Source organism: Lentinula edodes (genome assembly GCF_021015755.1).
Source record: "Lentinula edodes strain Le(Bin) 0899 ss11 chromosome Unknown C8R40scaffold_2, whole genome shotgun sequence".
Classification (NCBI taxonomy): Eukaryota; Fungi; Basidiomycota; class Agaricomycetes; order Agaricales; family Omphalotaceae; genus Lentinula; species Lentinula edodes.
This window is the reverse complement of record NW_025764308.1, coordinates 1,616,928-1,636,750: the sequence shown is the minus strand read 5'-3', so window position 1 is coordinate 1,636,750 and position 19,823 is coordinate 1,616,928. Positions and strand designations below refer to the sequence as shown.

The 19,823-nt window shown below is 46.0% G+C and overlaps 10 protein-coding genes across 10 annotated transcripts; 3 read left to right on the top strand and 7 right to left on the bottom strand.

Moving 5' to 3' along the window:
- Positions 1-32: 32 nt before the first annotated feature.
- On the bottom strand, positions 33-1,056 carry C8R40DRAFT_275889 (ribosomal protein S24e-domain-containing protein). The gene is made up of 5 exons (XM_046234564.1): positions 979-1,056; positions 900-925; positions 510-791; positions 381-452; positions 33-315 (listed from the first exon to the last, which is right to left on the bottom strand). The coding sequence occupies exons 2-5, from the start codon at positions 900-902 to the stop codon at positions 262-264; spliced, it is 411 nt and encodes a 136-aa protein (XP_046091812.1). The 5' UTR covers positions 903-925; positions 979-1,056; the 3' UTR covers positions 33-261.
- A 296-nt stretch (positions 1,057-1,352) lies between these two features.
- C8R40DRAFT_1033752 (uncharacterized protein) lies at positions 1,353-2,065 on the top strand (the record flags this gene model as incomplete). The annotated part of the gene is made up of 4 exons (XM_046223364.1): positions 1,353-1,626; positions 1,687-1,737; positions 1,790-1,916; positions 1,969-2,065. The coding sequence occupies 4 exons, from the start codon at positions 1,353-1,355 to the stop codon at positions 2,063-2,065; spliced, it is 549 nt and encodes a 182-aa protein (XP_046091811.1).
- Positions 2,066-2,171: 106 nt separating this feature from the next.
- On the bottom strand, positions 2,172-3,329 carry C8R40DRAFT_276019 (uncharacterized protein). Its single transcript, XM_046234565.1, has 3 exons — positions 2,897-3,329; positions 2,591-2,842; positions 2,172-2,536 (listed from the first exon to the last, which is right to left on the bottom strand). Exons 1-3 carry the CDS (start codon positions 3,213-3,215, stop codon positions 2,391-2,393), a joined length of 717 nt encoding a protein of 238 aa, XP_046091810.1. The 5' UTR covers positions 3,216-3,329; the 3' UTR covers positions 2,172-2,390.
- A 1,477-nt stretch (positions 3,330-4,806) lies between these two features.
- C8R40DRAFT_1033446 (uncharacterized protein) lies at positions 4,807-5,692 on the bottom strand (the record flags this gene model as incomplete). Its single annotated transcript, XM_046223340.1, has 3 exons — positions 4,807-4,868; positions 4,925-5,499; positions 5,553-5,692. 3 exons carry the CDS (start codon positions 5,690-5,692, stop codon positions 4,807-4,809), a joined length of 777 nt encoding a protein of 258 aa, XP_046091809.1.
- Positions 5,693-6,405: 713 nt separating this feature from the next.
- On the bottom strand, positions 6,406-8,553 carry C8R40DRAFT_1165653 (Ser/Thr protein phosphatase 2A regulatory subunit A; the record flags this gene model as incomplete). The annotated part of the gene is made up of 8 exons (XM_046230731.1): positions 6,406-6,675; positions 6,732-7,069; positions 7,124-7,369; positions 7,419-7,533; positions 7,620-7,823; positions 7,880-8,128; positions 8,183-8,479; positions 8,539-8,553. 8 exons carry the CDS (start codon positions 8,551-8,553, stop codon positions 6,406-6,408), a joined length of 1,734 nt encoding a protein of 577 aa, XP_046091808.1.
- A 2,160-nt stretch (positions 8,554-10,713) lies between these two features.
- Positions 10,714-11,976, bottom strand: C8R40DRAFT_1081465 (uncharacterized protein). The gene is made up of 2 exons (XM_046227148.1): positions 11,230-11,976; positions 10,714-11,173 (listed from the first exon to the last, which is right to left on the bottom strand). The coding sequence occupies exons 1-2, from the start codon at positions 11,676-11,678 to the stop codon at positions 11,167-11,169; spliced, it is 456 nt and encodes a 151-aa protein (XP_046091807.1). The 5' UTR covers positions 11,679-11,976; the 3' UTR covers positions 10,714-11,166.
- Positions 11,977-13,079: 1,103 nt separating this feature from the next.
- C8R40DRAFT_275697 (uncharacterized protein) lies at positions 13,080-14,759 on the bottom strand. The gene is made up of 4 exons (XM_046234563.1): positions 14,490-14,759; positions 14,185-14,439; positions 13,513-14,123; positions 13,080-13,457 (listed from the first exon to the last, which is right to left on the bottom strand). Exons 2-4 carry the CDS (start codon positions 14,289-14,291, stop codon positions 13,123-13,125), a joined length of 1,053 nt encoding a protein of 350 aa, XP_046091806.1. The 5' UTR covers positions 14,292-14,439; positions 14,490-14,759; the 3' UTR covers positions 13,080-13,122.
- C8R40DRAFT_275022 (uncharacterized protein) lies at positions 14,651-16,130 on the bottom strand. The gene is made up of 3 exons (XM_046234562.1): positions 15,892-16,130; positions 15,276-15,838; positions 14,651-15,210 (listed from the first exon to the last, which is right to left on the bottom strand). The coding sequence occupies exons 1-3, from the start codon at positions 16,011-16,013 to the stop codon at positions 14,960-14,962; spliced, it is 936 nt and encodes a 311-aa protein (XP_046091805.1). The 5' UTR covers positions 16,014-16,130; the 3' UTR covers positions 14,651-14,959.
- Positions 16,131-16,247: 117 nt separating this feature from the next.
- Positions 16,248-18,259, top strand: C8R40DRAFT_1081442 (uncharacterized protein). The gene is made up of 6 exons (XM_046227147.1): positions 16,248-16,349; positions 16,409-16,730; positions 17,066-17,106; positions 17,162-17,322; positions 17,374-17,625; positions 17,677-18,259. Exons 1-6 carry the CDS (start codon positions 16,319-16,321, stop codon positions 18,139-18,141), a joined length of 1,272 nt encoding a protein of 423 aa, XP_046091804.1. The 5' UTR covers positions 16,248-16,318; the 3' UTR covers positions 18,142-18,259.
- Positions 18,260-18,348: 89 nt separating this feature from the next.
- Positions 18,349-19,740, top strand: C8R40DRAFT_1158161 (GAMM1 protein; the record flags this gene model as incomplete). Its single annotated transcript, XM_046229706.1, has 8 exons — positions 18,349-18,393; positions 18,448-18,535; positions 18,587-18,758; positions 18,811-18,898; positions 18,954-19,106; positions 19,162-19,338; positions 19,389-19,629; positions 19,685-19,740. 8 exons carry the CDS (start codon positions 18,349-18,351, stop codon positions 19,738-19,740), a joined length of 1,020 nt encoding a protein of 339 aa, XP_046091803.1.
- Between the last annotated feature and the right edge of the window lie 83 nt (positions 19,741-19,823).

Sequence of the window (19,823 nt, the reverse complement as noted above, 5' to 3'; positions counted from 1 at the left end):
GAGGGTGAACCTCAATAGGTTTGGTCTCCGAGAGATAAACTGGAGAAAGACTACCGTTGGGGTTCGAACAGTTATTTCGACTGTCAAGAGGGCATATCGCATGGATTCATGAGGTTGTAATGATACGACAAAGCATATGGAAATGGTTCGCAAGCAATCAAGTTAAAAGGTAGGTACCCAATGCATGCAAAAAATGCAATCCAAGACAGCGTGATAACGCAAAAGGGAAGGAGATTGAACAATGACCCATCGGCGAATAATTTACTTGCCCTTCTTGGCGGGTTCGGAGCCCTTGATCTTTTGTGTACCACGGAACTGATGGTTAGATTGTCAGTACGCAGGAATATAAGCCTCAGAGCTGAATGGAGTATAGTATATACCTTCTTCGCCCGGTTCTTACGCTCCTTCCGTAGCTTACGAGAAGGTTTGTCAACCTTGGTCGCGAGTCCTGACTGTAAACGTTCATCAGCCTATCAAGTCCTCAAAGCTACAAGGAAAAATACACGCACTCGAACTAGACGATATTTCGGCTCAAACTTTTTCTGACTGTCCTCGTCATCGTAGATCAAAGCAAATCCAGTGCTTCGACCTCCACCAAACGCCGTACGGAAACCAAAAGTTACAACACGCTTCTTGTCGGTTTTGTACATGGCGGCAAGCTTTTCAGAAAGCTCTTCCTTGGAAACGTTTGGTCGGGATGGGTGTAAGACATCAAGGACGAATTGACGTCTGGCGAGGAGACGGTTGGTGATGAATTTCCGTGTGCGAAGGGTGACGGGGGCTGAATCGGCCTGGGTGTGCACATAAAGACAGGGAATGGAGGAATATAGCAGTCAGCTCTCTTATCGAACTTGGATTGCCAATCTACCACAACAACTTTATCCGAGATAAAAACCCACCATTTTGGGAAGCCAAGGGTTGAAAGCTGAGCGCAGAGGGTTAGTACCAATTTGCGCAAGATACGCACAGACTACGAACCTTGATAGCGACTTCGGACTTGCGGGCGGCTTCGATGTGAGGGTTACAAAATTCGTGGGTCAAGCCACCGATGAAAACTGTAAAGTACCACGTGAGTTTTACATGCCGAGAGACTGACGTAAGCCGTCTGATTCGTTACTCCCATTAGGCCGCGCGGTGAACACTGAACACTGAAGTACAGAACAACGATTGAGAGCATTTAAAGTACTTTTGTCTGCGCGGCTGCATTTTTGAGGCTTCTATACTCACCGCTACTCATTTCTGCGATAATACTTGAGCCAACACATCGCTATGAGTTCTAATAATCTTGCGTCATTCGCTCCTTATGTGAGTTCCTACTCTCCTTGTTGATACATCAGCTCATTTGCATTAAGATGCCCCCTCCTGATGACCCAGCGTACTCTGGGCGCTCAAAGACTTCTGCCACAAAGGGACCTTCTCAAAGCCGACCATGGTTTCCACATCAACAGTCCTCACAAGGTGTCTCCTACCAATCTGGGGGTATTCCAACATTCAATGACTCACAAGCCGGTGGATCTGGTAATTCTGCGTCTGAGGAACTAGAGAGCCACAATCAATGGGAAACTCGATATGGAACGCGGGTAGATATGTTGTCTGCATTCGCCTATATTTTGGGCCCTCTTTCTGGTGCGTAATCGGCATCGGCTTATAAAATAGATGTTAGCCTAATAAAATCACCTTGAATAGCTTTGGCAGTCCTCATCATCGAAACGCAGAATGACTACGTTCGGTTTCACGGTACGAGTTCGGAATACAATTGTGTCTTCAGACTATTTAATTTTGAGTTCAGGCTACCAATCTGCGCTATTTACAACGCCTATCATTGTTTTCCGAGCTTTTCTCTCTATCTTGCAATTCCCACAATGGTTCCGAACGTTCGTCACAGTCCTGATATTTGTTGGTCAACTTTACATGGCGTCAGTTAAACCTGTTCAAAATTGCTGTCTCCGCTGATTTCTCCGCCTATAGTTTCAGGGCTTATATCGACGCGTCGCAGAATGGGCTATCACGGTTTCAATTGCCTATAATAGGTCCTATAGCCTCGCAATGGTTAGCAGACGAGTAGTCATCTACTTGTCTTCCGCGAGCCAAGTAGTACGGACATGTACAGTAACCACTACACTATCGTCTATTCATGCATACATTGTACTTTTTAAACTTACTTTACTTTACATACTTAGTGACAGATAATAATGCACTCATAATGCACTCCGTTACTCTTTCTTTGGAACGATTATATATGCCATCAGGCTATAGTACGCATAGGAGGGTATATACTTTGTATCGTACATACCAGGAAGAAACGCTACAAACCAAATCTAGAGCTAGGAATCGGACTAGTAATGTGATACAGTGGGCGAGAGAGATAAAAAGATACCAGAACCCTAAACTTATAACAAGCATGTGCCCAAAAGACAGTCTCCAAACTGCCCTAGGAGAGCCCTCAGCGAAGGCGCTAATGCGTTGAGCGTGGCGTCAGTGGCGTCCTCGCATATATCGAGTAGCCATTCAATAATACACTTAAGTTCGTACACAACTGACAAGACAGGTTAATTATGATGGAGAGCTAGCGAACGAAACCAAAACGTACTGGGACCGAGAAGTGCGCTGAGTAGAGGATAACATTGGACGAGATCGTTGGTGTAATTGAGAATATACTTGGTCTCGTCGATGATTTTTCGAATTAATACCTCCAAGCCGCTATTTTTGTCAAAGTAGGCGAGACCTTTATCACTAACTGTGTGTTGAAAGCCGAGTAGACTGTTACTGAAAAGTGACAAAGAGGAAGCAGACGGTTGTTGTTGCGCTTCAGGCGAACCAGGGCAAGATGCAGCGCATTGCTCTAAATTGAATATATTGATACAAGTTTTGTAAATCAGACAAGGTGCCCACGTACGGAGATCATTTGCGTGAAGACCTGCATCAGACACATATATGGTGAGCGCGGAAATAATATCTTGTTGGCGAGGGTCGATCGAACGCGTGGAGAGGAGACTGCGAGAAGCGTGGGTCGAGTGCGAAGAGTTGTGACTGGATGTAGTTTTCAAAGTCTTTGAAGGAGGACCAGCCTCATCTGGGTAGGAAGCGCTGTAGTTCTTCATCAACGGCATAGGTAGAGGATTTGCAAGAGCGATGTTCAAGGAAGGCGTGAAACCGACCAAGGCGAGATACGCGGCAGTATGGAAGGCAACGAAGACGCGTGCGATAGACAACATGTTGAGCGGAAGCTGAGATCTTGGAAGAGCGCGATGATTTTGAAGGGACAGGCTGAAAGGCGACTAGCGCGACGGTTGACGTTGAGGAAGGAAAGAAGGCTTGAAAGATCGTGGTTCGGGATTAAGAAATTAAAACAGGTTCTGGCGCCCTTATATGCGTCCCAGATGTCTCAAATGGGAATCACGTGGTCATGTACTGTCGCGTATTTCGCACAAACAATTTACCAAGTCGCTTCGCTGTTTCGCTGACCAAGGACATACAGTGACATCTGGTTCTCACTGGATGACTTCCCGCAAGGATTGCTATAGTAATTCAAGATATCCAAACGGGATCTCTTGCCCACCTCCTCCCACCTCCAACTACCACAAATACTGTAAGAAAATTTGAACAGATGAATTCCATGCAATCAAATACACATAGATACACATACATAGTGTGAATTTTTTGCTCGTGTCGGGCAATATCCAAGCAAAATCAAGGATATACAACCTGGTCTGCCGTGGTCCGGTTATAATTGCACTCTTTTTTCTTCCAATCTTCCTTATTGTACTCCATCTATTAGAACCTTTGATCAGCTTTGATCATCGCATTCACCTAATTACACACAACTCTGCTACAGACGTTACGATGTATGTAACATCGTAACAAAGCGTAACTTACATATTACATACTCAAAATACTTTATACGCTCTCTCTCTCCATCCACGCTCCTCAAAAACTACATATTTAGGATCTTATGAATATTGTCTTGGACCTCCGTACCTTGTTCAAGCATTGAATTTTGTTCCTTCATTGTTCCTGGAGGATTGATGAAAGTCAGAGAGGTAGCCTCGAAGGTAACATTCCTGGTATGCAATATCTATTCTCCAAATGGGCTATATCTAAAGTATAACATTCAATAATCGTCTCAGAAAATTATGAAAGTCCCGGAGCCAGTGGATTCAAAACTGTGCAGTACATTTTTTCTACATAACATCCTGAGCAAGCTCGTCCAATAAGCAAACTAACGGTCCATGGAAGCATCCGGACTAGTCCGGACAGAAGTATTTTGCAGTGTGCACTTGCGTATTGCTTAAGCGACCAGCGTATTCAGTGTTCACTGTCGGTCTATCGCATCAGACCTCATCAGACTGGCTTAGGAACTATTTACTCAGATTGTTTGTGCCGAGGCTTACAGGAAGTCATCCACTAGCTTCAACGAATCTAAGGACAGACCAAGACTAAGATTAAACGCACACACGCAAGTGTAACGGTAGAGAGGAACAAAAGGAACAACAACAGTTGGCGAACACTATCAGACACTAGAAATTGTGTAGAAGCGCGCGGATGTAATAATGCAAAACAATCGAGATCAAAGCCTAAAACGATAAAGACCTATGTACTCTGCGTCCAAGAAGGTAAATCGGAAAAACTCAAGAATGCATTCGATAAATAGCATTTGTGACACGAGTCATCGCGCAACAAGTCAAGCATTGGAATCAAAAGAGAAGTAAAGACAGGTAGGGCAAATGATAGGAAGATTGAAGACCGTACGATCAGTAGATGTAGAATCTATAACGTTGCCGGGTCGATATGATGGAGAGCCACAATCTAGAGCGCAATGCAGGAGGTGCCATCAGAAGACAGCTTGAATCCGGCAAAGCAGGAATACACTACGAAACAAGAATCAGAATTTAATTCGGCCTGCATTGATAGGGGAATTACATACCTTTGCAGCTACCGCGGTCACAGCCTACATTCCAGGCACCTTCAATAGCAGTACAGTCCTGACCCTCCCCAACTGAGGCACAACCGCCACAAGATTCAAGCTCGGCTGAGGTATCAAGACACTCGTAGTCTCCAAGAGATGACCCCGCAATTGGGCAAGCATCGAGACCCTTAGGGCAAGCAGGAACTGCACGAGCAACATGTGCACGTTTATAATGGTGACCATTTCCTTTGTTGGGGGTAGCGGAAGGCTTGGGAGTGCTACTGGGCTTGCTGGGAGAGGAGGGTGTGCAGCATAACAAGCTGCTGATCCAATCCCAACCATTGGAGCATTGAGGCGGAGGCGTGCTGGTAGGTGTACTTGAGGGGCTGGTGTGCGTGCTCGTGTGGTGGGCGCTCGAGGGGGTAGGCGTGGGAGTGCTCGTGGGCCATTTAGGAAGACAGCAGGTCTTCTCGTCGTTCCAGTACCAACCGTTAGGGGGGCAAGACTTTCCTGAAGGGGGAGTAGGCGTTGGCGTATGAGTGCTGCTCGGGGTTGGTCCGCCTGAGGGTAAACAACAATCCTTTTCCTTGAAACTACAGACCCTTTCCGTTCAGATCGCGAAGTAAAAAAAAAAATTCCAACCCACTAAAATTCTGATTTAGAGCAGGACTCCGAGGTTTTGGATGAAGATGTGTTGGTTTTGCTAGCAACGGTCCCCGCTGAAACAAAGGGGACGATAGCAAGAGCAAGCACGGACAATGCAACGACGCGTTTAAAGACAGTCATTTTAATCTAAAGAAGGGTCTCAAAAGAGCGACAGGACAGATTCGTCAGCGGACTGGTGCAAGAGAGGAGAGGGAGAGAGATGAAACAATAAAAACGAACAACGAGTTTATATACCCTGATTATGAAGTTTATCATCATGGGAAACAGTACCTTATGCTGTAATTGGCTCTAATTTACTCAAAATCAGAGGATCAAAGCGGTTTCGTTGGACCGCTGATGGAATATGTCGCTCTAGGTTCGGGAATTTGTAATTATGACTGCAGGATGATTTGTCGAAGAGTTTCTGCAGCTCTCTGTTCATTCCGCCCAACACACGCAAGCCTGCGATTGAAAGTAGGTAAAAGTAACTTGAAATTCGACCCAGCAAAAAAAATCTCCCTACCTTGGTTCACATGGTTACGGCCACGATTCAAATCTACAACCAGAGAAATTTCCGCAAAATGATGAATGTGATTCGAAAATTGAATTCTGTCAAAAGCCGGATAGAGTGAGCTGTCACTCCACCGACGGGAGGAGCGACGTCTGCGGTCTAGAGAGGGATTTACACGAATGAATAAAAGTTCAAGTGCATCGTGCAACTAAAGAGGAAAACAGTCATTATTCGAGTTACAATTGTGTATACGTTTTAAAGAATATCCAGGTAATCTGTAATCTATCCTACCTACAAAGAGGTGAGATCCCCTGTGCAAGGAACATCACATACAACTCACTGATTAAGTCACCACCGCAACCTTTTGGAGAGCACGAGCAGCAAAATATCGCACATCGGCATCTTGATCATTTTTCTGCTGTTCCAGGACAGGTAGAATCCTTTGTTGAACGAACGCTTCCCCTTCAGGTGTGTTTCCATATGCAGATAAAAGGACTTCGAGAGATTTAGCAACGTTGAAGCGAATATTTGGGATGGGATCTGAGGCAAGCTGGAGAAGAGATTCGATGATTTCTGAGCGTACGATGTCGAGATTCAGAGACGGCATAATGATCTGCGAAACCGAATGAGAGCGCTGAAATGAAACAGAACGGGAAGAGGCCAACGGACCGTGATTGCTTGTACCGTCGTCATTCTAAACAAATAATTGGGATGCTGTCCCATACCCATCACCTTCGGTACAATCGCAGAGCGAGACCAATCAACACCAAAAACATCTGTTAAGTTCTTCAAATTCACAATGGCAGCTTCACGAATGCTGTACACTGTATCCCCCAGCCATGACATGCAGAGATTGCCTAGCTGTTCATCGAAAAAGGGTTTTCCGAGCTGTTTGGCGAGTGGGGGTATATACTCAATAATCGCTTGACGTACACGCCATGACTTGTCCTCTGCGAGTTCCACGATTGCGGGAAGGAGATTTTCTGATAACAGCTCGATACCAATCACTGGGATAAAGTGAGGTTCGAAGGCAGTGGAACATTGAAGAACTGGGACCGTACCATTATTCACGATTTCCAATTTACTGATGATGTTGAGTCGCACTTCCGGGAAGTCGTCCTTTAATAGTTGGAGAAACAGGGGAAGCAGGTGCTCAATAGTCGATTCACGACCCAAAAGCGGGGCAAGACCGCTTATTTGCATTGCAAGGGCGGCACGGACGTGCTGAGAAGAATCTTGAGAGAGATCGCGAACACATGGAACAATGCGAGCCAAAATGACTTCCTTCTCCAGGAGCTCTGAAAAACCTAGGAGAATCGTCGAGTAGCGTCACAACTTCAACAAGAAGAATCTTACCTGGGATCTGAGAAGAAGCTGCTGTTCGAACTTCTGCCTCATTATCTTTGAGCAATTGCACATATTGACCAATAAGCTCTTCGCGTGTAATCTCTTTTCCAACGGCTTTGGCAAGCTATAGAACGATTAATCCTTATTGAAACCGATTTTATCACGAAAAGGACGAGCCTCATTGAAATGTGTGGCTGCCATGTAACGAACCCGCCAACTCTTATCGCCAATACTGTGTCGAATTTGTTTCAATAGCTGCTCCTTAATTTCCGATTGCTTTAGCTTCCCGGCGATGGCGATTAGGTCTTCCACAGTCAAGAGACGAACAGAATCCTGGTCATCGCTCTCTAATCGACGATAAATGGGAAGGGCGTCGGACAAGATGTGTGGATCAGAGAACTTGAGGAGGAGTGGCTATAGAACGTGGTGAGCTTCATGTTGGCTTTGAACGAGATGTTGAGATAACTTACACCTAGCCATTTCGCGGCAGCTCTTCGTACCATAGGAGTATCATCCGACCCCAAGGCGGCGTACCCTTTGCGCAGATCGTCTTGGATAGCAGTGGGAACTCTATCGTAGACAGCGGGGTAAAGGGCAGCAGATGATGTCCGTGAAGTAAACCATTCAGCTCCGGACAAGCGCTTCAAAAGAGGAATGCAATATTCCTCAATCTGAGCGTTGGATAGCACTGCCGCAATTTTTGTGATTGACTCGGCAGCCTGTAGGTCTCATGTAAAGCTTTAAACGGAGAAGAAGACTGAAATGCCTCGTACCTTGTCCCGAACAAGGGTTTCTTCTACTGACGACAAATTCTCCAATGGCGCAAGCAAAAGATGCGCATATTCGCTGCCACCAATGTATTGTTCAAAACTCCTCCCTAGCTCTTCCGCTAACGCTAGAAGAACTTCGTCTTCATCGTCAATGGAGTCTTGAAGGAAGGGCACCAACTCGTCTCGTGCACGGTCTGGCCCCAAAGCCAAAGCAATGGTTGGAATGCTGTGAATGGCGTTTAGCCGCAGCTGAACATCTTCAGAACGCAGTTCGTCCATGAGAATGGCGATCGGCGCAATCTGGAAAGAATTATGATGAGTACAGCAAATCAACGACGATGATGCCGAGGTATACCAACATCGTCAGAATCCATGATATCGTTCAGTATGTGACTGTGTTCTGAAAAAGGTTTGAAGGACACGAAATGACTTAGAATGGTAGTGGGACTAAAGGTAAGGATGAAGCTGAAGGGAATTGATGTTCGCGTTTGTATCAGAAAAGAAATGACAAGACCGATACCGCCACCGTGACATGGCTGACGCCTCTGAATCTCTCGAACAAACTTCCTTACTTCAAAGATGCACTGTGTTGAACAATACAAAAAGCACTAATAAGTATACGACTCAGCGTGATAATAGCGATCGTACATAGTTATACTGCATTGTGTATTTGTGTATATTCACTATATTCACCGGCGAGGCCAGCCATTAGGACGATTCTTTACAGAACTCTACAGAACTGATTCAGAAAATCTCGACTTTCCGCTTTTCCAAGGCATAATTCCATATGGATGTTGCGGTGCTCATCTTTGTAAGATTATTTTTGCGATTTTTACAGTGTCTTGCTAACATTGTCTTGACGTGTTCTTGGACCATTGGATTTTCTGGCCTCGTGCATTCTGTTCCACAGGCTGAAGTAGTTTTTTTTTTTTTTTTTTTTTTGAATCTCGTTTATTCACCTGTGTGCTAGTGCATATGTAGTGAACATCGTACTGTAGTAGAACCATCTTTTTTTTTTTTTTTTTTTTATACTCTTTATTAACCGCAAGCAAGTAAGACTATGGTACTAAGGCGCGGGGAGCCGCGGCGACCCAATGAATACAGTTTGTCGCCTGCCTCCGTTACTTGGTTCTGGGTCATGGTGATGAGTCTGCAAGTGTGGGTGTAGCTATGGGTCATATTGTAGTGTATTGTGTAGGTGTCGCGGTAGAGTGTGCTGTGCTCGACTGCACATTTGTGCAAATCTTGTAGAATGAAAATAAAAATGAAGTCGCAGTTTGGCTCAGGGTCACGTCTCGGCTTCCGAATCGCTGGAGTCAACTATCTCGTCTCTCCAATCTGCTTCCTGAGTTATGTCTTCCTCTTCCATCCCTCGAGACATGGCGTTTAAATCCTCCCAAATCCCTAGTGGCATGTAGTTGATCTCCGTACGCTTGGACCGCGGTTTGCCTGTCACAGTGAAGGCACCGCTTTCTTTCAGAAACTCAGTCAGGGCTTCGATGCCTTCACTGGTCCCGAGTATGTCTTTCAGGCATATATCCTCTGATGCTTTCCGTAAAATGTACCGGAAGTCTTCATATTTTGGACATGCCCTTAAGATATGTTCTCGAGTCTGCAATTCTTCGCCACATGGGCAGTCAACGTTCTTATTAGGGACAAATTGAGAGTAGTACTCGCCTAGGAATGCATGTCCTGTCCTACATTGCATTAGGCGTCCAAATAATTCTCTTGGTGTTTCTCTGAGTCTGGAAGTAGGCTTCAAAGAAGGCGGTATTTGGTTTGCAATAGCGAAACGACCATGTACAGACCTCAGTTCCCACAATTTCTTCCATTCTTTTTCGGCTCGTACCCTGCTCATTCGATAAGCGTTGGATAAGGACCTAGTCCAGGTGGCCTCGCTTATTCTCTCAGTTCCGGCTTTTGCAAGAAAGTCCGCGCGTTCGTTTCCTTGTATTCCTGCATGGCTGGGTACCCATGCAACTTCAACTGTGTGTGCCGGATTGGAATCTAAAAACTTCGTCACTTTGTGGTAGAAATTGGAGCAATATAGCTGGCCTGGTTTCGGTGATGTATCGAAGATGGTGTCAATGCTAGATGCATTGTCTGTGAAAAATTGCCAGTGAGTTATTCGGGGGTCTTCAGTCGATAACTCTGTTGCCATTCCCGCCGCATAGCTCAAGGCCACTATTTCTCCATCATATGATTCTGCATGGTTTCCCAGCCCAATGCTACGGCTGAAGATTTCCTGATTTCTCTGGTATGCAACAAGTCCTGCTCCAGCTCTTTTAACCCGATGAACAGGTTTGAGCGAGCCGTCAGTGTATATGCAGATGTTGTGTGTAGAAGACTGAAGAGTACTCAGCTTTTTTTTATGCTCTTCTACGCATTTCTGTTGCCATCTCTTCTTGTCATCGTCTTTCCCTTTCAGAGGTGGCGGTATAAGGCAAAGTCGGTTCCCGAAGTCTGATTTGACTCTCCGCCATGGCGGTGTTGTAAATGGGAGAATGCGTTCAGTCGAAGAACTTGTAAGTTGCGCTATATTCTGTAATTGCGTTGTGCGTCTTGTGTCTTTCTTTCCCTTCCGATTCAATTTGTAATGTATTGCAGGGGGGTGTGACGGTGGGTGACCTGCTCTCCAGGTGTCATCAAGGCGTTGGATGATTGGGTTGGATGTACTTAGCTTGTTGAATCTCAATGCACAGTTCCGGTTTAGGCGGTTGAGCTCTACCCGAATTGGTGGGATGGATGCTTCAATCTCCATTGCAGTGATCGGAGTAGTGCGGAATACTGCACAGATTAGTCGTAGTCCTTGGTGTTGAACTTTCTCCAGCATTCTTTCGTGGGCTTTCTTTCCAGTCCACCATGCGGCGCTTGCATATGTCATAACTGGAATCACGCAACTTTTGTACATCATGCGCATGTGGTATGGAGACAGACCTTTGACTGTGTTCGCAAGCATAATCAGTGACCCTACTGCTTTACCGGCGCTACCTGCTAGTGTCCTGACGTGGTGATTGAAGAGTAGCTTCCGATCGAAATATACTCCTAACCATCGAACTATTGCTTGCGGTGCTACGATGCGGGTTTGGCCATCATCATCATCGAATGTAATGGAGGGCGATATGTTGTTGTCACATTTTCGTCGGGTATAGTGCATTAGTTCGCGTTTGTCAAAGTCATATGATAGGCCCACCTTCCTCCCCCAGGGTACAATCACTTCAATCCAGATGGCTTTGAGGATTGCTGTGTTGAGCTCTAGGGAGTGTGAGCAAACATGTAGTTTTCCATCATCTACGAACATAAATAAGTTTGGGGGCGGTGTAGCTTGGCCCTCTGAACCAGGTGCTTGTTGGTATTCCTGTGATCTGCATTCCAAGATTTCAAGGAGTTCAGCAGCATAGAATGCTGACAGTATTGGTGAGAGGGGTAGTAGAACTATCATACTGGGAAAGGGACCTGTATCTTTGTTGGGAAAACTGTCATCTACGTCAGGCTCCATAAGGAAGCCTCGACGGGGACCTGTCTAACCGCGAGGGTTTGATTAAGCACGGACATTGTGCATGTGCCTGGTAGGTATAGGTAGGAGGGAGTAATTTGTAAGTTAGTGGGTGAAATGGAAAAAGAGTATAAGGAGGCAGGGAGGGGGGCACTATCCTCCACACGTCTTCATTGATCTTCCTCGTCCTCATCCTTGAGCCTCGGGAGGTCACGGCTGAAGTAGTGACCTTCAGAATAGGAGCCGCGTATATATATATCTATCTATCTATCTTATAACGACGCAACCCACAGCACATAAGGCATTGATGTTCTCCAGGTATATGATATTAATGACATAGCGACATCCAGCAAGTAAGTATGTAATTGTCTAAGAGCAACAAGAAACCGTTTAAATTATATCTAAATCGCAAACCTAAGCTCTATATAAACACGTACAACCCTGATAACACGAAGTTATAGCCAACAACCAAGCTTGTAAATGGAAAGTTGATATGAAAACCTCTATTGAAGATCTGCTGAATGGAAAGCCGGTCTCAAACGTCGACTTTATCAATGCCCTCAATGAAAGTAGAAGCAGTACTAGATCTTGACGGGGGGTCTGGCCGTTGGATGTGTTGCATTGACGTGTTGACCTTTCGAGCTAAACACCATACAGCCCAGGCTCCATATCTACATGTGATGCGTCAAGCACATATAAGCATAATCCATACCAAGGCTTACATTTGTGTACACATCAGAAGCAAGATGATAGTGACAAGGATAACAGAAAGAGCGACATCGTCTCCTGTGCTATGAAATTGCTCGAGCTTTTGAGCCCAGAAGGCCAGAAGATATGCAGCGAACCCGATTTTGAAGATACTGAAAGAATGTTTCTTAGCAGTTTTCATATGATTGGGGCGATATAAGCAGACTCACAAGGACTGAACGGCTCCAAACCGGAGCATATCCCGAGTCCACCTTAGCGGAGCACGAAGACGGTCTGGTCGCAAAGATCAATTTCAGATAAGACGGAGGATAGACATTGATGAGCTTACACATAAAGAGCCCAACAAAGACGGTTTGTTCTGTGGTAGCCTGGAATAGCCAAATTTCACCAGCTGCAATGAGCGCCGGATGCCCCGTGTAAGCGAGTACACTGAGGAGCAGAACGATGGCGAAGATTGTGCAAAAGTGATGAATGAGCAAGGGCCATCGCATGGACGGTCGATATGTGAGTTCAAAGATGTACAAGCCAGAAATTAATAGTGCAGCAGATTTTAGCAGGTTCACATTGTCGAAAGTGTATTTGTCCCCAAGGATAGGTGACGATATAAGCTGGAGGATGAGAACGCCGCCAGTGATGAGGGTGTCCAGGACATAGGTAACAGTATTTCTCTGATTGTCAAAACACATCTCCCGATATTGAGCAGAAAGTCGACCAAGAAAAAACCCAGTGGCCTTGCTCATCATATACAGGAAGAGCATGTAAAGGACTGCAGGAACTGAAAACTGAACGAAACGAACAAATCAGGATCAACACGATTTGCGCAACTTATCGAACGACTTACGAAGGCGACAGTCGTCATTGAAACAGTTTCGGTTTGGACCTTAACTAGTTCTGCGATATTAGACGTAGGAATGCCTTGCATGTCGGCCGCGTTATAGCTGGAATTGTACGCGAGAAGGGTTTGATTGAATGGATTGGTGTCCACGACTTGTGCGTAATCGCGGTCGATACACATGTCACCTCCAGTCGGTCCGATATGGGGACAATGGACCTCTGGTCGATATTTGACCATATCTGAGATGATGTCTCATGAGAAATGGGTTGGAACATCGAAGATAAAACGACCTACTTTTGTGGATGTAGCGACACCAACCTGTATTCATTCCACCTTGCCATGATTCACCAAATGGCAGCGCAGTCATGAATGACATACACACTTCATGAGTTTCATATTGCCGATTGTCACCGGTGCAGTATTGAGTAGACACTGCACAGACATCGGTCGCAGTCTTGAGTTCGATGAGTTCAGTTACATTCGTTGTAGTGGCGTTTAATTCCTGAGCGATTTGAGGTGCTAGGTATGGGACGGTGTACGCCATGAATTCACCCACGCGCCGGAGTATAGCATCATAGGAAACAATTCTCATATCGTTGTCGAACGCGATGAACATGTCAATCTGAAGAGGGACGGTCATGTTCACTGTGGGGAAGGCCATTTCGCTAATGTAGCTAACGGCGGCGACTGGCGGCTCGACCACAGAGGATTGGATTGTGACAGAACGAGGCGTCCCAATCAACTGTGTCGTGTTTTCATCCGATCCTTGAAGGAAGAGACCGAAGAGATATTCCGTATTGAGCTCTTGCCCGACAAAGGTGGTTGTCGCGTCAACTCGACCAACAACATCGACAGACAGAGGTGTGGATAGTGTCCCATCTAGGACCGACGCTGGATCTGCGTATCTATTGAAAGGATCCGTGATTAGATAAAAAAAATATTACAAACAGGAATTTGGGTACTAACGCTGCGGCCAAACCTTCCAGGACCTCAAGATATTCAAAAGGCTGCTTGTATCCAAGAGAGAGACGAGCAAGTAGTAGTACCGAGGCGAGTAGTGTATGAGAAAACATCCTGGAAGCCTACAATGCTTCAAGGTATACATGAGTGGACCTATATAGCTTCGCAATTTCAGGAACAGGGGAACCGCAAAGGGTAGTGTTCGATCAAAGTCCAGACGACGCCGTACACCGTACATGTCACAGAAAACCGGCAGACCATCTTCGATACTAAGGTTGAGACTGAGTATTACGAAAGTGGGCCCTACTTACTTTTCATTTCTCCTCTCACCAGTACAAGTAGAGAGATGCGCGAAGACCTAAAGCATACCAAAGTCTATGCGAAAGTAGTCGGAATTCTATTGGCCGGGTGAATCTGACATATCACAATTGCTTCCAGGTTAGATAAATACGTTCCGTTCGACTCCTAAAGATTTAAGTAAAGACCTGGCGAAGGGCGATATCATATGAAAGCTGGATGCACAAGCAAGAAGTACATCGTTCGTCCCTCTGCAGGCAGGTAAGCTTCGACTGTAATTGCGGGAGAAAGATGTAAAATCTCGCTGAAGAGGCCGGGGTATACTAAAGGGGAGAGGGAAGGTGCTTCTGCGCTCGCAAATACTTGAGTCCAAGTCAAACTAATTGACTATTACCCGGTGGTTCCAGAATTTAGTTTAGAAGCATGTAGATAGAATCATTTCGTTACATAGATGAACAGATACTGACACGCTCCGCACAAGCGTTTATAGTTGTGTCCTATCGCTTTCACTCTTGTTTGCGGCGGGGGCAGGATCCGAAACATGTAGCTTGGCTGCGAGCGCTCGGGTTCCAAAAAGCACAATGAGAACGGCTGCCGCAAGACATTTGCCGTCCGAAGAAGAAAATGGTTTGACAGCTTGTATGTCTACCAATGCAAAAGCGTAGGCGTAAGGAGCAAGGACAGAGAGCAGGGGACGAAAGGCTACATGAAATGTGGAGAGGCCGTATATAACCGCTGCCGCAGTATGAACACGCAATGAATACAGTGAAATGATGTGAAAGTTAACAAAAAGGACTGACCAACTAAACCGCCTCCCCATACATCAAGAGTGCTGAAGGCGCTTTTCAGAGGGGATCTAGGTCCTTTCCTGAGAAAAACCGGTGTGAACCCACCAGAACCCCAATTCGGGTTCCATACGCCGAGAGAAGCAGCGGTCACTCCTCCTCCGGCGCTAGCAGTACACCCAAGAATGAAATGGAACAAAGGACTGTTGATTAAGACTGGACTGATTGATTCATGTGACGGAGATCCAGGTGAAAGATGATCCAAGGTCCCCACGACAGCATTTACTCGCAACATGGCATCGAGGGGAAATAGAAGAAGATCCATCGTCGAAAGGAGGTCCGCATCAGCAAGAAGGGGAGACATCCGGGAAAATACTAAAGTGAGAAAGAGGTGAACAGAGATATAGTTGACCCAAACTTGATATGCATAGAGCACAGGTGGAGGTAAGTTGAGGAGGATATGGGACAAGATCATCCCGCCCCATGACATCAGGCAGAATCCGCCAATGTAGGTCTTCCAGCCAAGGACCGAGTGTGTGCCTAAGCGGAAAGTATGAGACTGAAATAAAAGCGAAATTCTGAGAACGAATATCATGTCAGACAACGAATAGTAGAATGAGTTTTGGGCCACCTTGTTGCGTGGAGAGTACTGAACCAGGGATATGGGTATAGTGAAGGGTTCACGGCATTGCCAAGGAGCTTGAATCCATCTGCAATAGAGCGTAGGATTTGATGTTCTATGAGAGAGTTCATCGTTGTCCGAAAGCAAAATCGTATGTACCACGTGCAACTTATCGCGAAATTCGGAAAAATTCGAACAACTCTTCATATATCGCATAGCTAAGCCTTGGAATATTTAATTACGCAGGGAGTCGCGATCAGGCTGTAGATTAGCGTGGTACTGAGTACAGGGCTGAGGCCTTCAGCGACGGCGATGAGGCAGGACATATAGTCACGTGACTCACATTTGTTCCATCATGACATAATATGGATTCCCACCAATCGTTCTTTGCTTTCACCCTCCATCCCCCACCACCTTATTCAATCTTAGATCAATCATGTCCGACATTGATGCTGACCTTTATGGAGGTACGCTGCTCGTGGTATAAGGTTTATCATCAGGTCGCACTAGTTGACACTCTTCACAGATCTATACGAAACCGACTTCGTTGACCAGGCTGCAGACGAAAAGCTTACTGAAACACCGGTACAGCAGCCGCAGGTCAAGACTGAGGTACCGGCGACCCCCAAGGCTCCAGAAGCTATTAAAACCGCATCAAGCAATAATCATTCAGTCCCCACTACGTACGCCTTCTCGAATGTCCCAACAACCGTTGCACCTTCAGTACAACAGATACCAACATACGAAGAGGTCTCAAATGACTACACATCGTCACGTCTAAGCGGCATTCAGAGTATCTCTTCTTCTGAACAGCGTCCTGTCCGTCCTTCAGAGATGAAAGACGATGGGTAAGTTTTCTAAATCCTTGCTGATATTCAGAACTATCGCCACACAAATCTCTGTCACTGTATTGTGTGCTGGTTGTTGGAGTAGTTCAAGCCAATGTGTAATCTCGTCGTCGCTGCTGTCACCATATACACAATATCGTATCTCGCGTCAGTCGGTACACGAAATAGGCTAGGCTATGCTAAACACAACGCAGTAGAGTCTCCATTTTCTACCCTCTCTTTTGGATGTCTTTATATTCTAGCCTATCCATGCTAATAACATCTTTTATGTCTCTGTTCTGTTTACCCGTTCACCTCGCCCTTTTAACATACATCTGGAATCGAACGCTCGGCAGGAAGATGTTTATCGGTGGTCTACACTGGGACACAACTGATGGTAGATATCGCCGATCCACTCTGCCAGTTTCAGACGACTGAAGCGACACTTTCAGATGGTCTGCGCACATACTTTGAACAGTTTGGCAAAGTCGAAGCTTGTACTATTATGCGTGACCAAGCTGGTCGATCACGATGTTTTGCCTTCCTTACCTTTGAAGATCCTGCTAGTGTGAATGCCGTGATGGTCAAAGAGCATGTGTTGGATGGTAAAATTGTAGGTTATCTGGTCAAGAACTTATTTCGCTTCTCACTCTCTACTGAATAGATTGATCCCAAACGCGCGATTCCTCGTCAAGAACACCAACGTGCAACGAAGCTTTTTATTGGAGGCCTAGCGGCAACGGTCACATCTGAGTCGATGAGAGAGTTCTTTTCCCAATTTGGTCGGGTTGTGGACTCTACCGTTATGTTAGATCGCGAGACCGGACGAAGCAAGGGCTTTGGGTTTGTGTCGTTGGAGGATGCCAATGTTCAACCATTTCTAGGATTTGGTAACCTAGAGATCGATGGTAAACTGGCGAGTATACATTTTCCATGGTGTCTCATAAAATACTCATCTTTGCTCTAGATCGACGTAAAACTTGCGCAACCTCGATATCAACGAGAGCACTTCCAAGAAGATGAATCGACTGGTGGAAATGACGGCGGATTCAACAACCGTGCTGGAGGCGGTTACGCAAACAATTTCCAAGGCGGAAGCGGCACTGCCGGAGGGCCTTTTAACGCGCCTGCCACCACGGGTCCATCGTTTGACCCTCAAGCACTCGCCGCTTTGTACACCAGGATGTTTCAAATGACTAGTGGAGGAGGTATGAACATGATGCCCATGATGGTCATGAACAACATGGCAGGGCGCGGAATGGGCATGGCAAGTGGCATGGGCAGCATGGGTATGGGTAGGGGTGCTATGCTACCAGAAGGAGCGTCAGCAGGGATGGGTCAAATTCCCAGAGGTCCCAGGGGTAATCTGAACGGACCAGGTCCAGCGAGGTCGCAGAGGGGACAACATAATTATCACCCCTATGGCCGGTAGTTATATTTTTTTCTTGCAATGTTGTGTCTATGTGTTGTAAATCAACTGTCGATATCAGAGTAGACCTAGGTTACTTAGACTGTAGTAATATTTGATAAAACACCTACTCAAGCGCTCATGATTGGCAGACTGGTTTTTCGATCTCCTTCGCCACAATCACTCAAGAATCCACGATCTCTTACTCGTTTCTCAATCAACAGATTCCGAATGGCCAGCGATGCACCAGTAGCGAAGAAGGCCAGAACCGAGAAGGTATGAGATGCTATTAAGTGAAGCCCGAGCGACTCGTGATTTAAAAACCAAAAGATTATTGGCACCCATAATGGCACCTTTCACTGCGACGAAGCCCTCGCTGTCTTTCTCCTGAGGCATACTACCGCTTACCAAAATTCCGGTTAGCGTGCCTTCCATAGACTGGATGTTAACGTTGACGCTCTATGTACAGAGGTCAAACGATCTCGCGACCCAACCGTTCTTGATGCTTGCGATATTGTTGTTGATGTTGGCGCCGTGTATGACGAATCTAAACAAAGATTCGACCATCATCAAAGAGGGTTTGAGGAAGTCTTTGGCTGGGGATTTACTACCAAGCTAAGTTCGGCCGGTCTGGTGTACAAGTACGTTCTCAATCAGTGCTACATTCGGACTCTAATCACCTCAACTACAAAGACATTTTGGCAAAGAGATCATCTCAAATCAAACACAGTTACCTCTAGATCATCCTGGTGTTCAGACCCTATGGCTGAAGCTATACAAGGTGAGTTTGCCTGCAAGTTGACGTCCCGGTAGCTATGGACATCTTCTATTTGCAGGAACTCGTTGAATCGATCGATGCCAACGATAACGGTATATCTCAATACCCCACTGACCTCAAGCCCCGGTATAGAGTGCGCACAGACCTATCTAGTCGCGTTGCGCAGTTAAATCCTCCCTGGAACAAGTCGTTGGACGCTCAGGGCATGGATGTACGTCTTCTTTCCCCGTCGATCTATATTCATAGCTTGACAACTTTCAATTCAGATTCTATTCGAAAAAGCTTCCTCATTAACTGGGTCAGAATTTCTTGGTCGTCTGGAATATTACGCCAATGCCTGGCTTCCAGCAAGGGATCTTCTCATTTCCGCTATCCAGAGCAGTAAAAGCAAAGTAGACTCATCAGGGAAGATCATCCTCTTGGAAAGCTTTTTGCCTTGGAAAGTATGTCTCTCAATGTTCGATCCACGATATACGCTGATCTGTATAACAAGGAGCACCTTTTTGACCTCGAATCAGAGGATGCTTCGTCAACACCTCCCGCAGCAACGTATATTGTCTATCCTGACGAATTTAGCGGAAACTGGCGTGTTCAAGCTGTTCCTGTATCTCCAGAGAGCTTTGAGAGTAGGAAGGCGCTTCCGGAAAAGTGGAGAGGTTTACGAGATGACGTTTTCAGTGAGACCTCTGGTATACAAGGAGGTATATTTGTTCATGCAAGTGGATTCATTGGAGGTATGCACATTTATGTTGAGACTTAACTCGAGATGGAATTATTGAGCCGTTTTAGGAAACAAAACCAAGGAAGGTGCTCTCCAGATGGCCAAAGTTGCTGTGGAGATGTAGTTGACTAGCCTTGCGCCTGATAAAAATCCATACCTCTTGTCATGCTGTAGTTTGTCGATTTGAATCCTCCGGAGCGCGTTGAC